Raw genomic sequence first — 12,948 nt, forward strand, 5'->3', positions numbered from 1 at the left:
CCACACAAATCACAAGCTTCCTATTTATCTGCTTAATTGTGTATCTTGGCAATGGAGTTGTGGCAGTGATGTTCACCAGACTCCTTTATGCCAAATCCTAATGGCTGTCTTATTTCTGTAACTGTCTCATAGCAAGACATTTGATTTAAGAAATAGAAATATAAGTATCTCAACTGAAGATTTCAATAAATATCCTTTTCATGATTGACAAAATCTTTTATTCCTGGTAGTTAAAATTAGCAGTACCCATCAAGCATGGCAGTTCACACCTGTACTGGAAGGTCGTGGGGTTCCAGCCTAACCTTGGTTACAGAGAAAGAGATAAAGAGAGAAGGAGAGAGATAGATAGAGTTAGATGGAATTAAAAAGAGAAAGAAAGAGATTAAGAGATAGAATGAAAGAGAGGCAGACAGAGACAAAAAGAAGAAATATAGATTTTTGCAGCATAAATATTTACATATTTTATTCTTTTCCTTATCTGTAACATATACCACTGTTTATTCAATTCTGAATTTATTCAATTCTGTGTCATCAATGTAACAAAGCTGTGTTAAGTGGATATTGCTATTGAAACAATGACAATGATGCTGCAGTTAGATGTCTATTATAGATCAGTATAAAGGCAGAAAGAAATTAAAGAGGTAAAACTTACTCTGAATTACCAATATCTTGTTTACTGCGAAGTAAAAATTCAATACCACATGAAGGAATGAGAATAGTTTCACTGTCCATAATTGTCATGGACATAAAAATTACCCCAAAGTATGCAAATTCAATCTGGCAAACAATTATTTACCATTATTAGGAGGAGTTTTCACAAGGTATGCTAAATAAATCAATATAATCCATTGTATAAATAGATTAAAAAATCCTACCTAATCCTGGCAGCATACAAGACAACCCTTTGATAAAACATAATATGTACTCATAAAAAACTATTCTCAGTCAATAGGTGCAAAAAAGGACTTCCCAAACATGAAAAACATATAAAGATATAGCTAATATCATATTTGGTTGTGAGTAACTATGATTTCCCACTAAATCAGGAGAAAGAAAGATGATGCCTCTCACTATCTCTGCTTTTCAATGATGTACTATGTCCCCACTAAGCCAAGCATAGAAAAAAGGGACATGAAAAACAAAAACACTAAGAAAAGAGTAAGCTTCTGGTTACAGATACAATTTTCAATGATGGAAGAAAATCTAAGAAGATGAACCAAGTTTTCTTGAAACTAATAAATGTATGTATGAAGTAAGTAAGAGTCAGTTAATGTACAAAAAACCCAACCATTTCCCCATATGTTAGCAACAAAATACAAAATTAAAAACACATTACTATTTGTACCACCATGTTCTAAAATGAAATACATACAAATATACTAAAATATGTACAAGATTAATGCAAGAAAATTTCTGACACAGAGCACATAAACACACACAAACTAGGAAACAAATGGGAAACTAGCCTATGTTCATGATAAAGAAGCTTCAATATTTTCAAGATGTTATTTTTATGACCTGATATGCATCTTTCATTCAATATCTTAAAAGTCCAAGATATTCATGGATATCAACAAAATGATTCCAAAGTTCACATGATGAAAAGGATTGAGAACAACAAACATAGTGCTGAGGAGGAGAAGGGGAGGAATGAGGATGAAGAGGAAAGAGAGGAGAAGTACAGGGACTGTCTACCTCCAGGTATCCCTCCAGTTGCAGATACTAAGACCATGTGCTGATGAGCAAAGACTAAACAAGCAGCCAAATGGACCCCCAGTCTAGAAACCTGTGAATTACTCCCATGTGATTTGTCAATTTATCCTTGACAGAAAAGCAAGGGCAAAGCCATAGGCTTTTCAGCTACTGTTTTTAACACCTGGGCATGCACATATAAAAAGAATCTGTGGAAAGCCTAGAAGATTGCACAGATGAAAGCCAGGTGATCGTGGATGGTGCCATCTTAGAGAAAACACCAAAGACATAGCTGCCAAAATTAAAGTCTGGTCATCTAGATTTTATTAAAATTCAGATTTTGAGTTCTATGAAACAAAATGCCAGCACAACAGGAAGATGAATCTACACAGCTGGAAAAACAAAACTACCTGCCATAGAATTCAATAGGCTCTAACTTTCTTATGTCACTTAAGGAACACATGATGGACATTGGGTGTTGGCTCAGCCTCACAATGAGAACTCTCTCTTATCATCTTTTATAATTTGCTTGGAAAGTTACTGTTAGATCACAGCCTATTCCTTTATAAAGAAACCAGACCCCACAGCCCAAAGAAATAAGAATGGATGCACAAAGGGACAGAACTAAGAAGCTGTCCTGTTTACAGTTATATTGACCCTGATTTATGGTTCTAACAAATATCTGTCTCCTCCACATTCTTTGTCAACTATGTCATCCTGGACCAACCTGCATGGTATAAAAACTTTTTCTGCCAGCCCCCAAAACTTGTAAAAGCCAGATCTTACCCTTTGTTCTCAGTATTTCTCTGAGGCTCCTCTCTCCTCCTTGAACCAACCCTCTCACAGTGGTTCTATCTTTATTCTTCTCACTGACTGGCTGGCTTCATGCTCACTATGTGAATGAGGAATGCAAGATCTCACAGAAATCCATCTCCTTAGGCTCTCCCTCTAGAGCCTGGAGCTAAAAGCACATCTGACTAAACCATCTCTAAATGAATCTCCTCTCAGTTTTAAGAGGAAGCATCTTCTTTCCTTTAAGGAAGACCCAGGTTATGATGCTTAAATGATAATGCATCCTTCTAATTAATGCTCTTCCACAAAAGGCTCGTTTGTGATTTCGAAAGTTTCTTCTGATAAACTTCATTCCTGAATGGTTATGTGTCAACTCCTTTCCCAAACCTCCAATGGTTTGCTCCCCTTTCTTTATTTTTATAATTAATGACACCGTCATGCAGCATTGAAACTGGCACTTTACTAGAGAATTGTCTTCAGAAGTCCAGGTTATGTTCCAGAGAGATATATTAAAGACATTGTTAAACAACACCGCCATGAGTGATTTAGCATGGGCACAGGTGTATTAAAACACTAACTTTACTTACAATTACCTGTAGTGTTTAGCATGTGTCCAACACATCAGTGTTTCTTCTGATAAATAAGAAAATAACTCCCAGAGCTGCTTACTCATTTGTCAAAATGGCATTTTGAAACCCCGGAGGACAGTGAATGTTCATGGGAGTTATAGCTCCTTAAGCAGCACTTTAAAGAATGAATGTTAGGTGACATCTCAGAATCATTTTCACAGCTTTCAGCAAAAGTGCTGATTACCTTCAAGTAAAAAATATATATCTTTGTATATACACAAGCAGAAAACTCATAAATTATTTAAAATTGATTTAATCAGAATGTATCACCTCTTGCCAGATAACAAGTCTCTCTTGGGTATAACTGACGTACACCATCATATTCTTGCTTGTTCTTATTCATAAGTAAAAAGTGAAAATTAGAGACAAGTCTATTCTCTCTATCTTCATAAATAGAAATAATATCAATATTTTTAATTTCAGCATCCTTCAGTTCCTCTCAAGTCCAGTTCACTGATTTCTCAGTTGGTGTGGAAAGCCGCGATAGCATTCGCCGTTACAAGATGGCGCTGACTTCCGCTGCGCCAGCCCGACTTCCTTTCAGGAAACTAGCTGTGTGCACATGTGCAAGAGTGTGTTCACGCCAAGTCTTTGCCCACCCCGGGGCGTGCCAATGAGCTAATGGGTAAGCGACCAATCAGGCGTGGACACGCCACATTAGGGTGTATATAAGCAGCGCCATTCTGGGGCTCGGTCTCTTCCTCTTCAAGATGCAATGAACGCTTTGCTGCAAAAGGATCCTGGTGTCTGCGCATCATTCTTGCTGGCGAGACGTTAGGCGCGCGACAAGTTGGGTTACTCAAAAGCTTCCTAAGTGGTCTGAGGGCTTCTTTCTTGTCCTCAGGATGGTATGTGTAAAACAACAGCAGGATGCAACTTTTTGGATATGTAAAGAAGGACCTGTTGTGCACCTGAAGTCTGACACTCTCCTCCCAATATGTGTGGGACTTTTCCTTAGCTCCTTCAGAGCCCTGTACTCTTATAGTAGATGTTCCCCCATCCTAGCAGGAGTAACTTTTACTTATATTCTGATCTATTATTTGCTTCTTTTAAATTAACATCAAATCAATTTGTTTTTCTGACTTGTCATTTTTTTCTTCACTTCAATTTATAATCTGTGGAAGACACCATCTGTTCAGTACTCTTTTGAACCTAGTAACCAGAATAGTGCTGGCAAGAAGTAAGTATTCAAAAGAAGTTTTTGATGAGAAAAATTAAAAAAAAATGGTTCTCATCGTTTGGTCAAATCTTGGATTTGAAGTGGGTACTTATTGAGTCTCCATCTATCATATTAGCAATTGAGAAGGTGAATAGGACTTCCTCCATCTCCGAAGACACTTATATCTTCTATTACATTCATAGGAACTTCATATTTATGAAAAACAGGAAGCATATAAAACTGTTTCTATAAGCAAACTGAACATTTCTGGACTGGTAGACATCTTCTTCTTAAACATTTATGACACGGTTGAAATAGTAGAAGAGTGATGATCATTTACAAAATGTAAAGACATGGACATTAATCCATGGGTTCACCATACAAGTGCTTTTACTCAATATGACTTCTAAAATAGAGCCTCTGTCAGCATTAATGCTGGAAAATGGCTAAATCAAAGGGACTTTTTCAATCATTCTACTTATCACATCAACATAATGCAAATGAAAAGATGTTAACATCTGTGACCAGAAACCCTCTAGATACACAAAGTTACTCACTTGCAACAAGTGGTTCCTCTTCTGATGGTTTGAAGAAAAAGGAAACTTTTTCCAAATCAAACAGGGCAACCAGTGTATCCTCAAGCATGGCTTGCTCATCTTTCTGCAATAAAGAAAAAGAATCTATAAGATCAGGATGATATGCTGTCAGAGTTCATGGCACAATGTAAATCAAAACCAAAATCATTTCAGTTCCATTTTATTTCATAGAAAACAATAGTGTCAACACATCTATGAGAACTCTCTGTTCAAAGTGAAGCGAAATTCTACATAGTGGCAGGTTTCTTGTATGGCTTAACAATTTTCTGCCTTTGCATTTTATTAATATTTAAATGATCTTATGTACACTTTTCAGCCTAGCTTGTAGATAGAACCTAATTATGCTGAACTCATTTACAAATAATCTATGCTTCTTGCCTTTTCCTTCTAAAATCTCACAAAATGACACCTAAAAAACTCTTAATTTTAAGTTAAAAGTTATACTAAATCACAGATCCTGTTTTATAATAATTTATGTTGTTCAATTACTACTTATTAGAACTATGATAAAACAATTGCTATATATAGTATATTTGTCTTCCAAGGAACTTACATACAATATTCACAATCTTTGTGAAGTCCTCAATATAAGGTATGAAAAAAGAATCCAATTCATTTCAACTACTTGTCTCATTTCTGTAATGAGATTTTAAATGGATACAATAACAATGCTTTAAGAGCTCTTTCACTACACTTACCCTGCTTTCAGAGAGCCACAGTCACAACTGAGCTTGAGTTTTCATGTATGTATGTAGGTTATATATGTATGTATGCATGTATGTAAGTATGTATGTATGTATGTATGTATGTGTGCACGTATATCAATTTAGGTTATAATTTAATTACAGCATTTCTCCCTTACATTTCTTCACTTTAAACTTTCCATGTTCCTCTTCCTACTCTCCGAATTAATAACCCCTTTTTTCAGTAATTATTACTGACTACATGTGTACATATGCATGTCCATGTATATATTCCCAAATATAATCTGCTCATCTGTATAATGCTATTGGTATGTACATTTTCAGGCCTTTATGTTCTTAATACAAAGGTTTCTTTGAATTTTTTCCCAGTAAACTGATTGAAAACTAAGTTGCTGAAATAAACGTCAAGGTTTTAACAAGAGCACAGTTCCATTGAGATAACTCACAGAGGATGGGATTCACCCCATCACAAAGCACAGATCAGAGTTTTCAGTGTATGTGGAGCTGAGACGCTTCTAAAAGCATCTCACTTAAGAATATTTTCATCACAAGAAAACTGAGCCCTGGGGCATCTACCACAGTTCTTAGCTCCAGGCAATCAGATATCTACTTTGATCTCTGAAATGTTTCCACTCGGCACATTTCATCATGATGTAAGCAAATAGTCTGTGTTACCAAGAAAGTGTCTTAGGACTGTGCTTCCAAGAGTCATGTCTAGTGTAGCACTCACAGTACTGCACACGGGTCTCTGCCTGAACAAGACTGGAGAAGATGGAACACCACATTCTACTTAGTCATCCACCGATAAACACTGAGCTGCTAAGGTTGCAGAAGATGGATAGGACAGTTTGTCACAAGTTCTTTTTAAAGATAATTTATTTTTGTTTTATGGGCTTGTTTTTTTTTTTTTTTTTTTTTTGGTCTGCATGCATGTCTGTGTGAGGGTGTTAGATCCATAGAGTTACAGACAGTTGTGAGCTGCCACGTAGGAGCTCAAAAGTGAACCTGGGTACTTGGAAGAGAAGTCAGTGCTCTTGACTGCTGAGCCATCTCTCCAGCCTGAAACAAGTTCTTGCATGAATAGAAGTTTGGGGTTCCCTGGGTATTACCTAAGGACCAGAATTCCACGAACACAGCGACTATGCTTAATGTCTTGAAGTACTGCTAAGCTGTTTTCCAAGAGGTTGTGTTATTTTATAATCTTGTGAGAATTATAACTCTTACATATCCTCACTAACAATGGCTACCGTAGAGGGCTCTTTCTTTGTGCCTTGAGTTGCATTTATCTAACGGCAGTTAATAGTGTCTGTCCTGTACTTAATGACTGTTTCCACACCTTCTAGAGCAGTATCTATTCTAAATCCCATTGCTTAATTGGGTCATATTTTAATTACTCTTGAGGTTTGAGAGTTCTTTATACATTCTAATCTGTGCAATTTATTGCTTCTGTGATTTCTAAATATTTTCTCTTAATCTTGGAAACTTCAAATAAAATTCAGCTTAAAGACAGCAGCAACTGATTAGATATCTGAAACTTTAAAGAGAATAAAATAGACATTATATCTCAGTCACACCACATACATTCATTCACTTAGTCAACTATAGTGCTACATTGTTAGCAACCTGACTGTCATTCATAATTAACATCAGGTACTCTATGGGCTTTGGTTTTAAATACTTGTTTAAAGTGTCTTGGTTTAAATCAACCATGTTAGTAATTTGCTGCCTATGTGGAGTACACAAAATCCATTCTAAAGCATCTACTTCTGTATCTCTTGACCTCTCAGAGATCAATGCCCTTACCCTGTCACTCCAGAGTCTTTTGTGAATGTTCAGTACTACAACCACTTCTCTATATAGCATTATACAGATGAGCAGATTATATTTGGGAAGAAAAGTGCTATTTCGCTACATCAATACAACTACATTTGTTTTATAACCATGCTACGTGGTAGCTACATTTTCTACTTGTACTTTATCAGATGAAACAGGCTCTCATGCTCAAATCAGAATTCTATTTATGAGGCCCAAAAATGTTTACACAAATAAAAGTGGACACTTGTGCATTAGGACATCACAAAAACTACAGAAAGTCTCTGTGAAAAAGTCCACAGTTCTCTATATTTCAAGAATTTTTCATCTTTATTCATGCTTAAGCATGGCATTTTCTACTGTATATGCTAGTGTTCCTACTGTTAATGGAGAACACCCCTTCAAAGGAACAGTTGAAATTGTATAGCAGAGGCAAAGTTTAAAGAGATTGCCAGACAGTTGTTACCTCATGAAGCATGTCCCAGATTATCAGCATTGGTGGGAGTGCTAGTATTGGGGAACTTGTTATTTCTAGACTGAGTGGATTTATAAAGACCCACTTTTCTCTCATGACTTATTCAAGTCAGTGCTTGAGGATCTAAGAATTTCTAACAATGACATTCTTTCTAGGTTTTAGTATCCAGAGATAAGAGAACAAATCAGAAAGGAAAAATATATTCTACACTCTTATTAAAGCCTAAATGATGAAGGGAAAAATTTCCCTTTAAAGTATGGAAGACTGCATCAATGGGATGGGAGGCCCTTGGTGCTGTGAAGGCTGATGCCCCACCAGAGGAAAATGCTAGGGCAGTGGGGCAGGAGTGGGTGGGTGGGAGGAACACACTCATAGAAGCAGGAGAGAGCAGGGGTGGGATAGGGAGTTTTCAGAGAGGAAACCAGGAGGGGGATAACATTTGAAATGTAAATAAATAAAATAACAGTAAAAAACATTTTAAAAAAGTACTGAAGACTGGAAACAAGGAAGGAGATACTGACGGAGGAATGATCAACTGCTTTATATTTGGTAACAACGTGACCATGCAGGTTACAATGGATGCAGGCAATGGCAGTCAGAAGATCACTTACCAAATTTGGTGACAGAAGTGACTGGAAGTGAAAAAGCACACCCGCATTTGCAATCTGGTCCAGCCACCTCCTGCTGGCTTCCCAAGTCTCCATTTCATTTTCCTTGCTATTATCAAACATCTGGTTTAAGGCAGCCATGAGCTGCTCAGAGAAGGCACAGACAGTGGCCACAAGACTTTGGCAGAAAACCATGTCTCTCCGGAGCTGGGTTTCACTATCTGTGATTGAAAAGAATACAAAGGAAACTTTACTGCAGTAGCCAGGTGTGATGGATGGCATGTGATTGTAATCCCAGCACTGTGTGTTGGAACCAACCTGGTCTAAATGGTAAGTTCCAGGAAAGCCAGGGTTACATGGTGAGACCCGGTCTCAAAAAGCAATACAAAACACGAAACATTGCAGAAAGCATCACCTACATGGCATGTTAGCTATAATGGAACAGTAGTGATATGCATGCCCTGCTACTAACCAACAGCTCTCTGAATGCACTTAAGTCTCACTCTGCGTGCAAGAAACCATGATGTTACTAGAAACCCAGCCAACAAGTTAGGGCTAGTGAATTCATCGGTCTTAGAGAAGAATATAAAACACTTTATTAAGCCAGCATATCCCTAACTAATTCTAAATAGCTTTATACCCAAGATAAGTGTATCGATTACTGTTCATCAAGAAAACTCCTCTTTGAAACAGAGAGAGACCATTACAGAAATTTTTAGCCAATCAAAATGCACGGTTGTGGACCCAGTCCCAGTGGATACACGTACAAAGCACGCCTGCATGGAACGCTCAGAGAACACTGTAGAATAGGGGCTAGAGTTTAAGAACCAGGGGACAAGGGAATTTGTGGTGAGACTGTATCTTCTAGTAATGTCAGAAACTATGCTCATAAACTCTCATGGCTGCCTAAACATGAGCTGAAAAGCAATAGGCATGCCAAAGTTGATGAGGAAAGCCTACGAGGCCTCAATCCTACACAAAGGACTGTCTCTATATGCATAGATATATGCATACATATATGCATACACTTATACATACATAATAACAAGTAATGAAAGAAGAGTCTGTGAATTTGAATGACAGAAAGGAGGACTGATTAAGAGGGTATGGATGGAGGATAGGCAAGAGGAAATGATGTAATTATAATCTCAAAAGAGCTTGCAAAAAGGGAAAACTATTTCTGTTTTAAACAAGGTCTCTCTTTGTAGCCTGACTGCCAGGGAACTCACTGGCCTTGGCTGGCCTTGAACTCATAGATATCCACCTGCTTCTTCCACCTATGCGATAGGATTAAAGGTCTATGCCACAACACCAGCTTCAAAATGAATTATTAAGCATATTCCAAGGCTAGTACTTAATTTCTCCATTTAACTGGAGGGGGAAGGGTGAGTTTGACTTTCTTTGATAACAAATCTTTTAAATGTGCTTTCCATTGAGGTTTTGAATATTAAAATATATCTGAACTATCAAAGGAAGTCTCCATGGATGGGGAGGGGTGTCGCTGTGAAATGCTGGTCTCTGGACATGGCCTGGTTGTCACACACAGGAGACTCACTGGAGCTCTGATTACATACACAAGACCTGTGCAAATTAAGCTTGCTGGCTCTCCAAGCATGGAGGAGGATAGGTCCGTAATGCCCTGTCTCTAGCTGATGATAGCTGCTGTAGAGAGAGGCACTTTCTTTATTTCTTAAGGAGTGTGGTCACTGGACACTCTGTGTCCTAGTGGATGGCCCTGTGACCACCTCCACACAAAGAGCAATACTTGGAGGCAGTGGACGACAGGATAATAATAAAGAAAGAAAGTCAACAAGGAAGACTTGAACTGGGCAGGAGATATATCAGAGACCCAGGGGTAGCTGGAGTAGGGGGATGAAGGGTGTGTACGATCAATATATATCATATACAAAAGGTATGTATATGAAAACTCCGAAGGATACAAAATAAAAATTTCCTTCATTTGCCTTGTGACTATTTCATAATCATTAACTTATTTTATGAAAACCTAAGGAAAAATGTAAACCTTCGTTTACTTATCTATTTGCCTTATATGACACAATTTTTATTTGTAAAAAAGACTCAAAGTCTAAATGTAGTTTGTGTTGACAAACAATATTAACATTTTTTTAAATAACCACCTTTGAAAGCTTCCCAAATGATAATGCAGGTGGAGAAAGACTATTAGCTGACAAACTACTTGTACTAGTAACCAAATCTGCACGTTATAAACTAAATAACTCAGTTCCTTGAGTGGTAAATATATTTACAGTAATAAAACTGAAGATTCCTATATTTTCCCTGGCATACGAATGAATTTAATTTTAGCATAAATTGATTTTAATATGCTTAATAAAAGTACTATCCAACAATTGTGTGACTTTTGGCAAACCAACCTTGAAGGTATGTTTTGCGTGTGACCTGCCTCTCCGGGATGTGTTTCTGAATGCAGATGATAAAACACACCCGGCACATGTGGCGTCAGTGCAACCTGCAGTCTACATGATCTTCAGGCCCTACTTTCTGCCTGGGGTGAAAACAAGGTATGGGAGAGGAACACAGAGCAAAATAACCCCCTCCCCAAAATGGGCTGAGTATTCTGAGGACGTAAATAACCCTGTGAAGGGAATAGCTATTACCAATATTGGTGTGAAACAAAGAGAAATGAAGTGTTCAGCATTGAATACTCATTTTATTGACAGACACAATTTTTAAGTCATTTACCAAGAACATTGAACATTTGTTTTTAATAACCATCAAAATCATGTTTCCACATAATAGAGTTGTTTTGTGTTACTTTTAATATTAAGAGCACTCACTATTGATATTTTCATAGAAAATAGGTTCAATATTAAAATATGCAACACTGTATTTAAGATATTCCCTTATTAGGTTTAACTATATGAGTCTTCTCCTCTGGCAGATCAAAAGAGTTGAATATGCTAATTTCATAAGGTTCAACTTATTAATTTAACAAACATGTGCATGTTAGATATCTCCCTTCAAAAATTCCATACCATGTGTCCTGTGCTGTTTGATGGCAAAAATGTTTTGCAGGAAGCTAGCCAACATGAAAACTGGAATAAACTTTACTCTTCTCTTAAGCAGAAAGAAACACCTGTCTGAGTTGTACCCCTCTAACAGAGTGGGCATTCAACAGCTGTCTGCTGACAGAGTGGACAGACACAATGATGTGCAGGGTGCTGGTTAAAGCACAAAAATGCATGAGTTCATTCTCAGAGGTCCTGGAATCTGTGGCTACAGTTTGACTTAAGAGCCAAATTCAAAAAGCCTTAATTGTCCTAGAGGGAAGTAGAAAGCTTGGATAAACTTTAAAAACACTCAGTAGCTGTTGAAGGAATAATCCCACGTATAACCTGAGGATAATTTAATATAATAAATTGGGCAGAAGTTGCTGATATGGAGAGTGGGGGCATCATCTACAGAATAAAGGCTTTTAATCTACATTGTATATGGAGAGTTTTACAAGTAATTTTAAAAAGTTACCATTTCGGGTTGGGGATTTAGCTCAGTGGTAGAACGCTTGCCTAGCAAGCGCAAGGCCCTGGGTTCGGTCCCCAGCTCCAGAAAAAAAAAAAAGTTACCATTTCACAGAAACTAGAAAATTTAAAAACTCAGTAGCATCAAGGTCACTTGGTGATAATCCCCACCTATTATTCACAGCTTCTTGATGTTCCATAGCCTCTTAAGGCCATGTGATAATACATCTCTACCCAATATTCACAGCTCCTCAACGTCCCATCCCACAATGCCCCATTCCGTCTCTCCTCCCACAGTGCAGCAAGAGTGTTACAGGTGTGAAACTGTAACAAAACAAAGTAGTGTTTGTGCACAGACCTGCACTGAGACTCGGCACCCTCAAACATTAAATGCCTTGTGAAATGGCCTTATAGCCCACTTTTTTGTTTCTGCGTCTCATTGAAAGGCTGGACCTCCTTGAAATATTGAAGTATTGTATTTCCCTTCGTGAATTTTTCTCTTTCTATCGAGAAACATAGTGAACTTATGTCTGCCATCATAGAGCCAGGGCATCTCTAAGATGTATAATTAACAGGACTTTGAGTCTGTTTACATAGCTAGATTTCCCATTGGAAGAGAAGTGCTTTAAAACCAAATGGGGTTACTCGCATGAGCATACCCATGGACATTGAGGCAACTAATTAGCTTTGGTATCTTAAGCCAACGGGCTCTGAGCACCCAGAAAACTCAGTAGCAGAGTGCTTCCTTGCATGAACAAGAGCAAGGATTTGGGTTCAATCCCTAGTTCTGGAAAGAAAAAAGAACCAAGACAATTCATTTCTTCTTCCTATCTCTTAGGTATCTAATAAAGACAAGTAGAATTGAAAATACCAAGCACTTCCTAAGAAAATGCAGTGTAATGAGTTTATTGTTGCAACTGTTCTTTTCTTAGTATCGAAGAGTGCTATATATAGAAACCTGGTCATATTACTGGGCAGAAAAAG

General features: G+C 37.6%; 1 protein-coding gene across 1 annotated transcript in view; it reads right to left on the minus strand.

Annotated features, from left to right (window-relative positions):
* Prex2 (phosphatidylinositol-3,4,5-trisphosphate-dependent Rac exchange factor 2) overlaps positions 1–12,948 on the minus strand; it is a 315,395-nt gene that overhangs the window by 100,945 nt on the left and 201,502 nt on the right. Inside the window, exons 32-33 of the mRNA NM_001393795.1 lie at positions 8,471–8,688; positions 4,830–4,932 (exon numbers count right to left, since the gene is read on the minus strand). Coding sequence (NP_001380724.1) covers positions 4,830–4,932; positions 8,471–8,688 — 321 coding nt within the window. The remainder of the gene's footprint in view (positions 1–4,829; positions 4,933–8,470; positions 8,689–12,948) is intronic.

This window comes from Rattus norvegicus, chromosome 5 (assembly GCF_036323735.1).
Source record: "Rattus norvegicus strain BN/NHsdMcwi chromosome 5, GRCr8, whole genome shotgun sequence".
Taxonomy (NCBI): domain Eukaryota; kingdom Metazoa; phylum Chordata; class Mammalia; order Rodentia; family Muridae; genus Rattus; species Rattus norvegicus.